At 36.7% G+C, this 16,356-nt stretch overlaps 1 protein-coding gene across 5 annotated transcripts in view; it reads left to right on the top strand.

The window, feature by feature from the left end:
- PIAS2 (protein inhibitor of activated STAT 2) overlaps nucleotides 1-16,356 on the top strand; it is a 93,186-nt gene that overhangs the window by 57,737 nt on the left and 19,093 nt on the right. For all 5 annotated transcript variants that reach the window (XR_011171723.1, XM_069104778.1, XM_069104793.1 and 2 more), the window contains 3 exons: nucleotides 2,515-2,620; nucleotides 5,134-5,207; nucleotides 11,050-11,210. Coding sequence is in view for 4 of the 5 variants with exons in the window: in XM_069104778.1 (XP_068960879.1) it covers nucleotides 2,515-2,620; nucleotides 5,134-5,207; nucleotides 11,050-11,210 (341 nt within the window). In the remaining variant the exon portion in view is untranslated. The remainder of the gene's footprint in view (nucleotides 1-2,514; nucleotides 2,621-5,133; nucleotides 5,208-11,049; nucleotides 11,211-16,356) is intronic.

Consider the following 16,356-nt stretch of genomic DNA (forward strand, 5'->3'; position numbering starts at 1 on the left):
GGCAGTTGGGGCTAAGTGACTTGCCCAAGGTCACATGTCTAGTGAATGTAAAGTGTCTTAAGGCCAGATTTGAACTCAGGTCCTCCTGACTCCAGGGCTGGTGCTCTATTCGCTTCGCCACCTAGCCACCCCTATATGTGTCTTTGATGAGACTTCAACCTAGCTCTTCCTGACTTGGTGATTTCTGACTGAGGCTGACCCTTTGTCCACTAAATATTCCATGTTGTTATCTTTGAAAGTCAGTATAATAGTTATTGAATAAAGTTAACTGGGTGGTTTCAATGATTTTATTTTCTGTACTGAGAGGTAATACTTCTTGAGTGTCCGACTCTTATTTTGCTGAGAAGAAATTATATTCATTTTTGATGTTCCTTAAGTAAAATGGGTTATAAGTATTGTACTTAAAAAAAACAGTATCCAGTAAATTGTAAGCTTTTGCAGGAATGTTTGTTATATTTTTATGAAAAGTATCAAAGTTCTACAAAGATAAATTGGCCCTTTGTGGGGAAAACATTGCAGATCTGCTCGATCACAATTAAAAGGTAATTAAAAATATTGGTTTTTATCCCTTCTTTAGACTACCAGGTATCTGGCACATTTAAAACATGATATTGGAGGGTATCATTTAGGAGCATGTTTACTCAGAATTTCATTTCTTTAAGTAAATGATACTGGCCAGATGTGCTGATACTTTACTCCAGCCAGCATTACAATCTTAGCCTCATTTCCTTGAAACTGATGTTTAGAATTTTCATTTTAGAATTAACTTGAATAATACTGTGTTCTCTGAACCTGTAGTGAGGGAAGGGGAGTAAGAATTCCCATTTTGTAAATGGAGAAATTAAGATACCTTTGTTGAAGAATTTTTTTTCCCAGGGATATGACAGTATCAAAGATGAAAAAAATATATATATTCAGTACTTAATCTAATCTACTTAAGTACTTAGTACTAATCTAATCTACTTAAGTACTTAGTACTATTAGAATATCATTATGTGTCTTCTTGAAGGGTACATTCACTTTCTCCCTTCACTTCCATTCTTGCTCATTACTAGGGTTATTGATAAATAGGACTGTGTCTTCAAGACTAATTTTTAAATTAATGCTTTGAATGAACCAGTCTTATAAAATGGTCGGCTTATTTTAAAAAATTAATCATTGTGAAATTTTAACATTCATCAACGAACAAGCATTTCAAGATACAAAGAGAGAAAATATGATTGTGTAAAAAAAAATCTATAAACTATTAAGTATAGTTAGTCAATTTTTTCTTTAAATAATCCATTTTTCTTGATTTAGAACTTCAATGTCAAGATGAACATTTCCATGAAACCCTGAATGATGAGCAGCTTACTTTTCTCTTTCAGCATATAATAAAACCAACATATTATAAATGATCAGTTATTTAATACTTAAGATTTTATTCAAAAACAAAAAGCCTACCTGTATAGAACATAACTGTTTTTGGAAAGGCTCACAAGACGTGTAGGTGATTGAATAATTTTATAGTGAACAGTTCTGTAATAGAATTAGTTAAGTATTGTTTGCTCTCTATTTAACTTTTGTGACAACTTGTTAGTTGTTTTTGTTTTCACAATTTCACCTTTTGTTTGTGTTCAATGGATTTTCTTTATGTAATAATATGTATGTGTGTAGATATATGTAGTATATACATCATACAGGATGTTCTCAAAAGTCTAAAACTTTTGGGGTACTCTATGTATATAAAAGTTGATTTTTGAAAGAAAAAGGAAGTCTGCTAAGAATTTATCATTTATGTGTATTTATCTTTTCACAGCCCATATGGGTGAGAATTCTCCATGCAGACCTCAGGCTAACCAAATTCTACCAAGTTTTTTTTTGGTCCTTAGTTATATTTATCACCATTTCTTCCTGTTTTAACCTGTGTTTGGTCTACCACCTCTTTTCCCCAAAGAGAGGAATTGTTTATCACTTTATTCCTTATTAGGAAGCCAAGATCAAGATTTGTTGTGATATATCTGTGGGCATGTAGCAGAGCAGATAGTCTATGATCAGAATTATAACTTGGAATTCTGGACTTGCAGTACCATATATCAGATGTGTCAGACATGTGACCAGGGATAAATGCAGCCCACCAGACTCCGGAGCGCCACCTGAACCAGAACAAAATGTAACTGGGAAATACCTAGAAAAATAAATAGAAAGACAATAAAACATCAATATTAATACGTTTTAAAACTAAATCATGCTGCCCACAGGGATCATTATGTATGGATTAGTGGTCCCAGTTTTAGAACACATTGCCTTTCATGGATATATTAGCAACTGGATATGAAGCATCTGTGATTGATTGAGATCTCCATTCCTCTGAAAGAGTTGGTTTTTTTCCTTCTTTTTTCCTCTGCTCTTTGCTTTTCTTTTTTCTTTCCTTCTTTGCCTGAGTTGTCATGGTTTCGTGGAAAACTAATTTTGAACACGTAATTAGGAGAATTTTATTTCTCATCATTAACTAAGATTATAACTTTTTTGTAGAATTACTCCATGTCTGTGTATCTTGTACGGCAGCTGACATCAGCCATGTTGTTACAGAGATTGAAAATGAAAGGTATTCGAAATCCTGATCATTCCAGAGCACTAAGTAAGTAATGTATCCAAAACTGAGAGTATGAAACATTTGTGGGGAAATATTTTGTTGAGTCAGCGTGATAGGATGGGTAGAATGAGGTTTGACTTTAGAGTAAGAAGAACTGGATTGGAATCCTGACGCTACTACTTACTTCTATATGTATGGCCCTTATTATTAAGTCTTGGAGCCTGTCCTGGGACTTGATTTCCTCTTCTCTAAAATGAGAAGATTTGACTAGATGGTCTATCACTTCCTTTATAGCTCTCCATCCTGTGAAATACAGCAAAGGTGAGGCTGGTATTGCTGGAATCCCTCTTCCATAGTGTAACAATGATGCAATATTCACTACACCCACAGTTGTTATGAATATGCTGGTATAGTTGTAAATCACAAAATGCAGCAGACTCTCCACATAGAGGGCAGAACCAAAGCCTTTATTCAAATACCAGAAAGCCAAAGTTATTACAGTAGCCAGGAAGTTGATAAACATGGTTAATGTAGAGAACACTCACATTCCCAAGCCTTCACAACAGAACAGGCTCCCTCCCTCAAGCAGGGACCCTCCTCTCTCACTCGTGGTAGTTCCTCAGCCTGGTTCTTGGAAGTTCTTAGCAGAAGTTCCCATAAGAGAGTTCTCAGCAGAAGTTGCAGCTGCAGGTGCTCACTGAGAGAAAAATTCTGACTGTCCTGCTGGTGCGCTTACCTATATACAGCGTAGCTCTTCCCTGTTCCTCCCCCTCCTGCTATATCAGCACCTTCCTCCCCAGGTTAACTACATCTGTGTTAATTAAATAGCTTAAACAAGGTGTTAACTTTTTTTTTTTTTTTTTGGTAAACATAGGGGTTAAGTAACTTGCTCAAGGTTACACAGCCAATTATTTCTGGGTGTGGTGCTAAGTATCAGAGCCTGGATTCGATCCCAGGTCATCCCAACCCTGGGACTGGTGCTCTTACTCACTGAGCCACCTGGCTGCCCCCAGGTGTTAACTTTTGAAACAAGGTGCCAAGCACCTGCTTACTTGCCAATACAAAGAGGCATGGGAGATCTTCAGATTCCATTAACATTACACATAGTAACTTAAATAATATAAAATTCGTGTTAATGTTGGCTACCTATCATCAGGTCTGATCTGAAGGAAAATTAGGGATCAGCCTTTGACCTGTTTTCATGAAGGTTTATTGTAATTATGATTTTGCCTCTGTGGATTATTAATCTCTTTACAATTAACAGCCCTGAAAGTAGCAACTTATTTCTTATGACTCCAGTGAATAGCTGACAAGCTGTTCTTTCAAAGCAAGAAAATGATTTCCCTGTTAAAGGTATATTGACCAATATTATTTGCTTTTTGTTATGTAGGAATTCTTAATTTAGCTCTCATGATAGATAGTATTAGGCAGGAATCATTTCGTCTCCCATTAGTCAGTATTACAAATGACTATAGTACACAAAAATGTGTGTGTTTTTCAAGTAGCCATTTTAATAGTGCCAATTATTTGAGTGATATTATTCTTTGGAGGTTGTTGGAAATTATTCCCAGCCAGTGTTTATAAATGAACATTTTTGCAGAGATTAGAATTGTTTTTTAAAAAATTTATTTAATTTTAGTTTTTTTTTCCCTAATGAAGGAGAATTTTTCACCTACTCTTGATTAGAATTGTGGATTGGACCCAGTGTAGGGAGGAGGCTCTATGATGTGAAAACAATCCTTTACCCTACAGTAGAGTGCTGTAAGGTCAAGCAGACAGGAAGCCATTCCCTGATCTTTGCCTCATTGCAGTGTTGACTTTCTTACCCACATCTAAATATGCTCATTTCTCTAAAGATCAGAAAAATTTATTCTCAGTTTGTTTATTCTCTGCCCAGCTGCCTGGAATCCAGCTGTTCTTGGCAGTAATAGACTAGGGCTTCAATGAATTATGAACCTAAGTTCAGTAAAAGGGAACAAACAGTGTTTGTATTTGGCATCTCTTGGATATTTGGGGGAGAATTATGTCATTTAATGAGAATGGTTTCCTTTACCTTACTACACACAGACTTAGTAACAATGTTTTTATTTACCTTTTTAAAAAATTTTAAAATAGTCTCATTATATTTTTATATCTGTATTCTCTCCTTCCCACCTCAGGTGCCCCCTCTTTTGAGAAATTTAATAAACTTTGCATTCCAGTATGGAATTTAACTCAATATAAGAAAATAGTTAAGGCAGTTTCAAACATTTATATAAGAAAAGGATCATTCCCAACATCATCTCATTTCTGTGTGTGTCCCACAGCCTATGACCTGTGGATCATCTTGGAAGTCTTATTTGTTTCATTGTTTTTGAGGGATTTGAATTTTAACTTACTAAAAAACAAGATATTTAAAAGGCTAATACTGGAGTTGTGACTGACATTAAAAACAATGTTACACACCAAGCATTTCTTTCAGTTCTCTTTTTACCTTTTGGCAGTATTTGGAAGTTTCTGTTTATAGATTGAGGCAAGCTGTGCCTGGATAACATTGGTTTCTGTTTGTATTTTTCAAGTAAAAGAGAAGCTGACTGCAGATCCTGACAGTGAAATTGCTACAACCAGTCTTCGGGTATCGCTGATGTGTCCTGTAAGTGAAGCCACAAAGTAGTCCAAAAGCCTTTACTTTGTGGAGAGATTCGAGGCATACATTACATCATGTGATTGCAACCACTAACTTTCTTAAGATGTAGCTGTTCACTACAATAACACCCTACCCTTTGATAGAAAGCTACAACTCTCAAGCCTTCTGGGCTGCTTTGGCTCATTTTGACCAGTTTCACTATATAAACATTCCTAAGCTCCTCACTCTACTTGGTTCAGTTCTGTTCCTGTGGAACTAACTCCTCCCCATAACGGGGAGTTTTCTCTAACATCATTTTTAAACATTTTTATTTTTCAATTAACAAGCATTTATTTTCTCTCTCACCCCCCACAATTGGGAGTGGAGGGGTGATGACACACGCTTGCTGCCCCATATGCAAAATCAAGCAAAATAAATTTCCATGCTATCTATGTCCAAAAAATATATATCTTATTCTGCATCTTAAATCTAATACCTCTCTGTCAGGGTGAATAATGTAGTTCATTGTCATTCTTCTAGAATCATAGTTGGTCATTACAGTGATCAGAGTTCGTAACTGTTTCAGAATCTAGCACCTTTTTTTTTCATGGGGTTCCCAGTTTAACAGTGTTAAACATAATATGTTTACATTGATATGATTTTTATTTGTCATAGATTATAAGACATCTAATATAGAATAAATGTATTCTGAAACTTTTTTTTAAGATTTTAAATGCTTTATTAACTTCTGATTTACATCATTTATTTCCACCAGATTTTGAATTACAAATTTTCTCCCCGTTTTTCCCCTACCCACTGCCCCAAAATAGCAGTCCCACAGGATATCCCCTCCTCCAATCTGCTCTCTCCCATATTTTCTCCCATACCCCTTTCGACTTTGCCAGTGGATCTCTATGCCTCAGTGCCTGCATATCTTATTTCCCAATTACATGTAAAATAGTATTAATAATAGTGTATATATATATATATTTAAACATTTGATTTTAAAACTTTGAATTCCAGATTCATTCCCTTCCTCCCTTGTCACCCACTCCTACTGGGAAGATAAGCAGTTCAGTATAGGTTGTACATGTGCGGCTAATGCAAAACAATAATGTAGTAGATATATTGTAAAAGACTGACTATATTTCCCTCCCTCCCATCCCACCTCCCACTTGTTTTTAGTCTATTTTGATCCTGTCTCTTTTCAAAAGTGAGTGCTTCCAACTTCCCTCCCCACCCCAGCCTGCCCTCCCTTCCATTATCCTCCCTCTCATTCCCTTCCCGCCTTCTCTCTTGAAGGGCAAGATACTCTATTTAGTGTGTATTTCATTCTTTCCCCGAGCCAAATTCAGTGAGAATAAGGTTGACCCATTCCCTTTTGCCATTCTGTTCTTCCCCTCCGTTGTAACCATTTTCCCTTGCCTCTTCTTTATGAGATAGTTTACCCCATTCTCTCTCTCCCCATCTCCTCTCATTATATTCCTCTCTCACCTCTTAATTTCACCTTTTAAGTATCATCCCTTCCTATTAAATTTGTCCTGTGCCCTCTATCTATATACACCTGTAAACATATATACACACATTCACACATGTATTCATATGCCCATATACCCTCATATATAGACATATATATATATTTCTATTCCCTTCAACTACTGAGAAAAGTGTCATCACTTACAATTATTGTTTTTCCATGTAGGAATGTTAATAGTTCAACTTTGATAAGTTCCTTATGATTCCTTTTCCCTGTTTACCTTCTCATGCTTCTCTTGCTTCTTGTATCTGAATGTCAGATTTTCTATTCAACTCTGGTTTTTTCAGCAAGAATGCTTGAAAGTCCTCTATTCCAGTGAATGACCACATTTTCCCCTGAAACATGATACTCAGTTTTGCTGGGTAGGTGACTCTTGGTTTTAATCCCAGCTTCTTTGACCTCCGGAATACCATATTCCAAGCCCTTCGATCCCTCAGCGTAAAAGCTGCCAGATCCTGGGTCATCCTGATTGTGTTTCCACAATATTCAAATTGTGTCTTCTTGGCTGCTTGTAATATTCTCTCCTTAATCTGGAAATTCTGGAACCTGGCTATAATATTCCTAGGAGTTTTCTTTTTGAGATCTTTTTCAGGAGGTGATTGGTGGATTCTTTCAACCTCTATTTTGCCCTCTGGTTCTAAAACATCAGGGCAGTTTTCTTTGAGAACTTCCTGGAAGATGATTTCTAGGTTCTTACTTTGATCATGGCTTTCATGAAGTCCAATAGTTTTTAAATTATCTCTCCTGGATCTATTTTCCAGGTCAGTGGTTTTTCCCATGAGATATTTCACATTGCCTTCTATTCTTTCATTTGTTTGGATCAGTTTAACAGCATCTTAATTTCTCATAAAGTCATTAGCTTCCATTTGCTCCAATCTAATTCTGAAGCAATGATTCTCCTCATGGAGCATTTGAGATTCTTTTTCCATCTGGCAAATTTGGCTTTTTAAGGCATTCTTCTCCTCATTGCCTTTTTGAGCCTCTTTTGCCATTTCAGTTAGTCTGTTTTTTAAGGTGTTATTTTCCTCAGTCAGGCTGTTGACTCTCATTTGGTAATTTTCTTGCATTGTTCTCATTTCTCTCCCCAGTTTTTCCTCCACTTCTCTTATCTGCTTCTTAAGGTATTCTATGGCCTGTAACCAGCTTGTATTTTCCTTGGAAGCTTTTGGTGCAGGAGTTCTGACTTCACTGTCTTCCTCCTGTTCCATGCTTTGCTCCTTTTTGTCCCCAAAATCGGAGTCTAACATTGGAATCTTCTGTCTGCTTTGTTTCCTTTTCCTGGTCATGTCTCCCCTCAGTCACTTGACCCCTGGGCTTTTTGCCACAGTAGGACTCTGCCACCAGACTGGGGAGCTTTCGTCTGAAATGCTGGGGTTTTCTCTGCTGCCAGAGGTATTAGATGGGTGCCCTCTCTGAGGTCTCCACACACTCTGGCAAGCCGGACACACACCCCAGGACCTCCACCCTAGACTGCAATCCAGATCCAAGCAGGTTAAAGCAAGAGCGATTACCCCTCAGACTGGTGCTTGTTCCCCCTACACTCTGCAGGCCAGGAGCTAAAGCTGCCACGTGGCAACTGGCTGGCTGTGCTGGCGTCTCAGCGGCGAGAAACACACTCCTACTTACCGGGTCCCAGAGTCCAGACTGCACTGACCTCTCACTTTGTCCTTCGCATCTATGTGTTGATAAATCTGGAAACGGCCACAGCTGCTGCTGATCTGGAGTCCCTCTGGCTGGTGGCTGGGCAGGCCCACCCTGGGGCTAAAGCCTTGGCGTGCAGCTAGGCTCGGCTCCCAGAGCACTGCGCTGGCCTGCTGGGCTGTCCTCAGCGGGAAGTTAGCTTCGCTGTGTCATTTTGTGGGTTCTGCAGCTCCAAAATTTGTTTAGATTTTTCCAGCAGAGGTCCTGCTTCCTATTCTGAAACTTTTGAGAAGTTATTCATTAAGAAATTTTGTCTTTTGATAGAAATCTAATATTTGTCTACTCTAATAGGGGAGTAATGCATGGATTAACTATGATTTAGGGGTATGCAGCAGATTCATCTTGTTAATTATTCTTTGCTTGGGCTAATATCCAAATGAGTTACTTGAGGATAGCCAAACTGACTATAAGAGGTAATGACCTAAAAGAATATCGTAGAGACAGTGGAAGGAGAGACAGGCTGAAATCAGCCTTGGGTTTAAAAGAATTGTCTGTTAATATTCTTTAATGTAAATATTTATGGGTGTCTTTCATTTTTATATCACCAACTTCTTATGTATCCTTCCCCCTTACTTTGTTCCCTGTCTTCTCGCAGAGGGCTATCACTTATAACAAACAATTTTTAAGAGCAGAGGAAGAATTTAGCAAAATTAATCAACAAATTTAAAAAGTCTGACATGTAAAAAGCCTTGTTTCACATCCATAGTCCTCCATTTCTGCAAAAAAAAAAAAAATTTTTTTTTTAAAAGGAAGAAAAAAAAGATGGGATAAGTAACATCTCTTTGGGACCAAACTTGGTCATTAAAATTTTATGGTGTTCAGTTTTGTGGCAATTTATTAATATTGTAATAATAGATAATTTTATACAGTGCTTTAAAGTTTGCAGAATGCTTTATGTGGCTTATCTCACCAAGAACAATTGGCAAATTAATAACAAATTACTGTGAAAAACTACATACCGGTACTGAGAAATGCCAATATGGAGGTCTCTAGTACCTTTTAGTAATTAATGATGTTTCAGTTCACTATTCAAATCCTACCATGTATATATTGCACAGGATATAGTTGCCAATTCTCAAGAAGAAATTTAAGATAACCTTGGGTGGGAGAAAAGACCATGTTTGTATATACATACATACATATGTAAAGCTTGACATTTTTTAGGGAGTCCAGTTTTTTCTTTGCGAACAATTCTGTGGTAGATAATATCAATAATGGCTCCATTTTACAAATGAGGAAAATTCGGAAAGGTTATTAGTAGTTTATTCAGCACACACAGCTAATAGTTAGGATCTGGCTCCAAATCATGCTTCTTTTAGACAAAGATTACTATGCCAATCATAAAACATCAGCAGATCAACTTGTATGGTGCAGCAGAATACTGATCTTGGAGTCATGAAAGATGAATTGAACTGTCATTATATTTAGCTTCGACTTCATATTTTTTTGTTCTCATTTATAATAAGAATGTTAGTGTGGATCTTCTAATAACGTGTCGATTTATTGGTCTTTGGACAGAAATCTTGCAATTATAATTAATATATTGTTTGTGGATGGTCTGAAACCCTATGTGACCACTTGGCTACGGTTTCTTAGGAAACAAAGCAGACTTGATAATGCCCGAAGGCCATTTTGTATTTTTTCCCTATTTATGGCTTACAAGGGGCAAAGATGTAATCATCTAGTAATCAGAATTATGGTTATGAGCTTCTTTGCCCCATCACTTAGAAAAGGAATTCTTAGAAACCTGAGGCCCTGAAGTTGTTCTTAACCTGTCTTGATTATATTGATATTTCAGTATATTTGGATTCCTTTGGAATTGCATGCATTTAAAAGTAATATTCTAAGAAGTGGGCCATAGGCTTTTCCACACCATCAAAAGTGTTCTGATAAAAAAGGTCAAGAATCCTTGATTAGAGCCTTCTAAGGTTAGAGGATCAGAGTTAGCTTATTTCTATGATACTGCCTTTGAGAATTTAGGGTTATTTTATCCCATAGTCAGGCATCTGTAGCAATTTAGGCAATTTAGGGATTTGTATTTACAGAGCACCCGAGGAAAAAAAAATAAAGCTATTTCAGTGCATTAAATAAGGGCAGTAAAGAAGTCAGTAACTTTTTTTAAGGCTCTGAGCAATACATACAACGCTAAATGTGTCATCCCTAGTTTCCATGGGTGCCGCTGGAAAACCTAAAGTGGTACAGGATAGGGAGGTGGTAGAGAAGGAAGATGAGATGGAAAAAGAAGTTGAAGAAAGAAGGGAAGTAAGAAAAACAAAGGGAGAAATAAAAAGCTGTCCTGAATGGTTAGTGGAGATGTACAAAGCCTTTAGCTGTCTTTCATTAGTTGCTTACCACTGCATTAAAGAGCATGCTAATGTCTGAAAGTTTTACAGTTTTTTGGGGTTTCATCGAATCCCAAGTATATTTTACCAAATGGGTAGATAATTTTCTTGATTTGCTTTTTACAGTTAAACTTGTATTGCTGTTTATTAGGATAGTAAGCCTAGCAAAATCCTGTTGTATATTGTTTTGCTGAAGAATAAATTTTATTTAACGTAATTGAATTTCTCTTATTATATTTCTTTAAAACAACTTTATGAAATGTAGTTTCCATTTTGTATTACCCTTTAGCTAGGAAAAATGAGACTGACGATTCCATGTCGTGCTGTGACATGCACGCATCTGCAATGTTTTGATGCTGCTCTTTACCTACAAATGAATGAAAAGAAGCCTACCTGGATTTGTCCTGTGTGTGACAAAAAGGCTGCCTATGAAAGTCTAATACTAGATGGGTAAGTTTAGTCCTGTCTTTTACTTTATTGATACTTTTCCCTTTTGTACAACCTATTGATCATGGCAGAAAGAGTCTTTTTTCATGTATATAATCCAGCTAATTTTTTCCCAGAATTTATTTATTTTTAGTTTTCAGCATTCATTTCCACAAGATTTTGAGTTCCAAATTTTCTCCCCATCTCTCTCCAAGATGTCAAGCATACTGATTACTCCTTCCCCTAGTCTGCCCTCTCATATATCTGCCCTCCCATCTCTCCCCAATCCAACTAATTTAAGAGACATTTCTTGATTATATTAAAAAAATTTTTTTCTTAAATTTTTTTTGAGATGAAATAAGCTTAATTCTTAGATTTTTTTTTTGACATTAAGTAAGCTTAATTTATTTCTTTTAATGATTTGTGATGAGCAAGGATTACAGTTTCCTGTCTCTACTTAGGAAAGTCTTATTTCCCAATATACCTATCTATTTATTGCCCCAACTGTTTCCCTATTCAGAGAAACCCAGGGGATTAATGAAGGCGCGTAGGACCCATGTAAGACTGCGTTTTACCAGCTCTTTTAAATAAAGAATTCCTCAAATGGAAATTGAGGAATTGAGAATGACTGTTAAATTTAAGAATAAAATGTGAGAAATGTCATACTAGTTAGGACCCACAACCTATCCAACCCAATATTCTCTCCCAAGTTTAGTGTCAAGTTGACATTGGGGAGGCACCCGTACCATTTCTAGCACTGGTTTTGGAGGAATAGATATTTATCCAAAAACATCTTAGTTTCCCTTAGCAACCGATAAGAAATTTGTCATATATTTATCTAAGCCTAATTTTAAACCTATTTGTATTTCAGTGACTTAAATAAATTTATTGTGCTTAATAGTACCTGATTTGCACTTTCTAAAAAGAAAACTACCCTTTTCGGGTTACAAGAGGTACAGTGTATTATTTTGGAGTTTTATTAACCATCTGTGTTCATCCTGTCTATATACTTTTGATTGTATAAACTTAAATCATATCACCTTTTGTTCTCAGGGTGAATTAAACTGTACTGTAGCAGTACAGATAAAGTGAATCCAATGGGAATGTCTAGTGTGGATCATTGTGTTTTCTACCTACATTTTTCTAATGTTAGGGTCTTCTAATTATCTCTCTAGTTAGAGAGACAGATAGTCAGATATTGCTCTTGATATCCTGATTCATGTTGTTGACAAATGAGCAAGGGATTTGAAAGTAGAGAAAAATGTAGAATTGAACTAGTTAACTAGTGTCCAGACTGGGAAGGGAGGAAAATAAATCCAGACAGAGGTTAGTGTTGTGAATACTGAGGGATGGAAACAATGAAGGTAACCGTATTGATGAAGGGATTTAGGAAAAGTAAAGGAGAGATGGAATGGTAATAAATTTTAGTTGGAAGAAGGAATTTCAGGATTCTTTGTCATGTAAATGGAACACTTGTGATTGATAATGAAAATCATCAATGATGAAAAAACTGTGATTAACCCTATGTGGATGTGAGGTTGAATGATACATGTCATTGAAGTTGAGGAATATTGAGGAACTAAGAGAACGTGGTGATCAGATAGACATACATCAACATTTATATTGAAGTCACCCAGTGATGAGGCAAAGGGGTTGGGATGGAGAGAGATTGTAAACCAGGTACTGAACTACTTGCATTCTGACTTTGAGTCCCAACACCCACCTGAATATACTCTGTAAAATTATCTGTGATCTCTTTAAAACAAAAGGTATTGCTATCTTTTGTTTTCACATTACATAACTTTTCTCCTGCTCCTCTCCTTCCAGAGAGCCATTCCATATAATAAAGAATATTTTTTGAGAAAAAAAGGGGAAAAGAGAAAAAATAATCAGCAAAACATAGCCAATAACCTCAAAAAAGCCTGAAGAGATGTGTGGGGGTTGTATATAAAATCTTGATTACTAGACTTCATTTGAGAAATTTGATAACATTTATTCCTTGACTATTTTTTTATCTTAGATGCAATAATTTTGTTTGTGCAGAAGTTTCTCATTTTTATGTATTCAAAATTATTTTTCTTTATATCATTGCCCTTATCCCTTTCTTGGTTATAAATACCTATCCAAATGAAAAGTATATGATCTGCTTTCCTTAATTTTTTTTGGTGGTTGATCTTTAATTTTCAGGTCACATGCATTTCGAGTTTATTGTGGAATATGGCATAAGATGTTGGTCTGAGCCTAATTTCTGCCACCTTGCTTTCCAGTTTTCCTAGCAGTTCTTATCAGATTAAGGGTTCTTTCTTAAATCGTTAATGTTTTCAGGTTTATCAAATACTAGGTTGTTGAATTCCACTATTTCTGATTCTCCTTGTCTGGTTTGTTCATTGATGTATTTCTGTATTTTGTAACCAATGATCAAAAGCTTTTGATGACTAGTTTATTATACAGTTTGAAGTCTAAGAGTGCTTCTCTTCAATCCTGTTGTTTTTCATTATTTCTCCAAATATTCTAGATGTTTTCTTTTTCCAAATGAATCTTTTTTTACTTTTGTCTGCCATCTTGGAAATGAGGTAGTCATACTCCTGGAGCCAATACCCATTTTGCCTTGTTTTATTAGACTGAGAAAACTACTATGCTTTATCTTTTTCTTACCACCAAACTCCTTTATATAATGGATGAGTATTTGGCAGTAGACTGCCTTTTGTGTAGGCAAAGAAAACTATGCTCCTAGTAATTGATATACAGAAAGGAAAAAAACCAGCTTGTTATTGGATATACTTTGAGCTTTCCTGCATTCTTGAGGGCTTCCTCTTTGCCCAGGGAACAATTTCTTTTGACTTAAGGGAAAATGCCACATTCCAATCCCACGGAAGAATGGAGGCCCTTTGAAGTGGCTGCCTCCTGCTCCTTCTTTGTCATGAACGTCCTCAGGACTTTTTTTTCAGCTCTTAATGATAGAGAAAACTAAGATTCTCCCTGTTACCACCAAGCGTATTGATGGGGGATGGTATTTATGACTGAGCCCTTCACTGTCATTGGATCCTGGGGTATGGGAACTCCAGCTGGGACATGCATGGTTTTGAAGGTCTCCTTACTGTAGAACAGATTACATTTGTGTTGCACTAAACAGATAAAAACAACGCCTCCATCCCCCATGACTAGTCTTCATGCCTAAGCACTAGGTCTCTCGCCACTTAGACCATATTCAGGTCAAGTGTGAGACCAGTGCTAAGTGTACTTTTCACATGTAGTGTACCTTTGGAAGTGCTGCCTTGGAATGGGATAGAGTCACTGATTCTGGATGTGAATTCAGTCAGATCCTTGGCAGCTTATTATCCATCCAGACACCTAAACTGACCTTCCTATTGTCTAGGAATAGAATAGAAGCTATTGCTTCTCTTGTTTGAAGAGAGAACAGCCTTTGGCATCATATATCCTTAAGGTTGGGTCTCTCTCTTTTTGGTTTTGAATTTCATTGATAATCTTGTTTTTCTAAAACAATCTTTTCGGTATATACTCCTACCTGCGTCACTAAGCCTTCATTTATTATGAAAAAAGACCCCATTTGAAGGGGAAAAAATCACTGGGTGTGTGTATGCATGCGTCTATATGTGTATTCAGAAACTTACTAGGCCCTCATTGTATTGATTCAGCCTGTATTGATCATTCTACCCCCTGTGTTGGCCCATGTGTCTCATACTTAGACTCCCTCTTTTTCCATGGTCGTCTTCTCTTTTTTCCCTCTTGATCTTCTCTCCCCACCCACCCCTGCGGAGTTGTTACTCTTTCTTGCTGCATGCTTCGTAGCAAGAAGTTTGTTCTTCAGGCCTTTCTACAGGAAGGAAACAGGTTTGCACATAGCCAGTACACTACATGCTTGTTAGTACTGAAGACAAAAAAGCAGACACCCCCCCCCCCCCGGCCCTTTTTTTTTTTTTTTCCACACAATCTGCACATCTCTAGCCAAAGTTCCCCTCACCCTCACTGGTGCAGTTGAAACCTTTGTTATTTTTGGCAAAATGCTCTGATCCTTAAAAGTAAAAGAAAGTCTCAATAGCCAGACTATGGATTTTTATATTATAGGTTGTCAAATTGCTGTGCTATTTCTCTTGTCCTGCTCCCGTTCTTAGTTATAATTAATAATTAGCAGTACCCAGTACACAAACGTCTGAAATGTAATCAGAAACCTTAACTAGGGGATGTTAGCAGGTGTCTGCCCAGTACATAAATGTCTGAAATGTAACCAGAAACCTTAACTAGGGGACGTTATCGGGAAACTTTGATTAAAAAAACCCAAACTCATTTTATTTTTCTTAATACCCCTCTGGTTCTAATAACTGGTCATTTGGTCATTTTCCAGACTCAAGTGTGAAAAATCAGTAATTAGCTGATCCCTTTCCCCTCAAACACGCACAGATTGTTGATGGGCATTGGTAGCAGAAAAATTCTGAATTCACCTTTCTAATCATCCTTTCTTTGCTGTGACTCCTTCACAATAGGCAGGCAACAAGCATTGGTGAAGTGCTTGTGTGTCAGGAGCTGCCAGAAGTACTAGGAATACAAATAAAAGCAGCATGAGAGAGCCCCCGGCTGATACTCTAAAGTAGAAACACATTAGTGGCGACGAGCAGGGAGTGCAAAGAGGGTGTCATAACAGATCCTGGCCTAACTGGAGTCATGAACCCTTTTCATCTTCTGTAGTTTCCTTCATGAATTAGTTTTCTTCATATTTCTCACAAGCCAGTGCTTTGAATTTCCAGTGTAATTAAACTTAATTTTATTTCAGTGCTTAGTAATAAAATCCTAAACATGAACAGACTCCTAATTTATTCTGTCTAAACCATGTAAGACAAAGTATAATTTTTTCTTATGGATCTCAAAAGCTATTGAATATTCTGTGCCTCTTCCTCCCCTTCACCCATATTCTTCCTAGTGGTTAGTGAATGCTAATTTTTGTATTTCTTGAGGTTTTTTTGTTTTATTTTAAATCTTGGGGCACTTTTAAGTTTTTTCACACATCTCTCAAGGACCACCAAATTTAGATTCATCATTTTAAGAGTCTAAAGACAAGTGAAACAATTACTAACATTGTAATATTCCTGTTTATATAGCAAGGTCATCTGTTAACATTTTTAGTAATGATATTGTATTGGTGACATAATTCAAT

Source organism: Petaurus breviceps, unplaced genomic scaffold (assembly GCF_028583685.1).
Source record: "Petaurus breviceps papuanus isolate PSGF00001 unplaced genomic scaffold, PetGlider_PUasm1.0 131, whole genome shotgun sequence".
Lineage (NCBI taxonomy): Eukaryota > Metazoa > Chordata > Mammalia > Diprotodontia > Petauridae > Petaurus > Petaurus breviceps.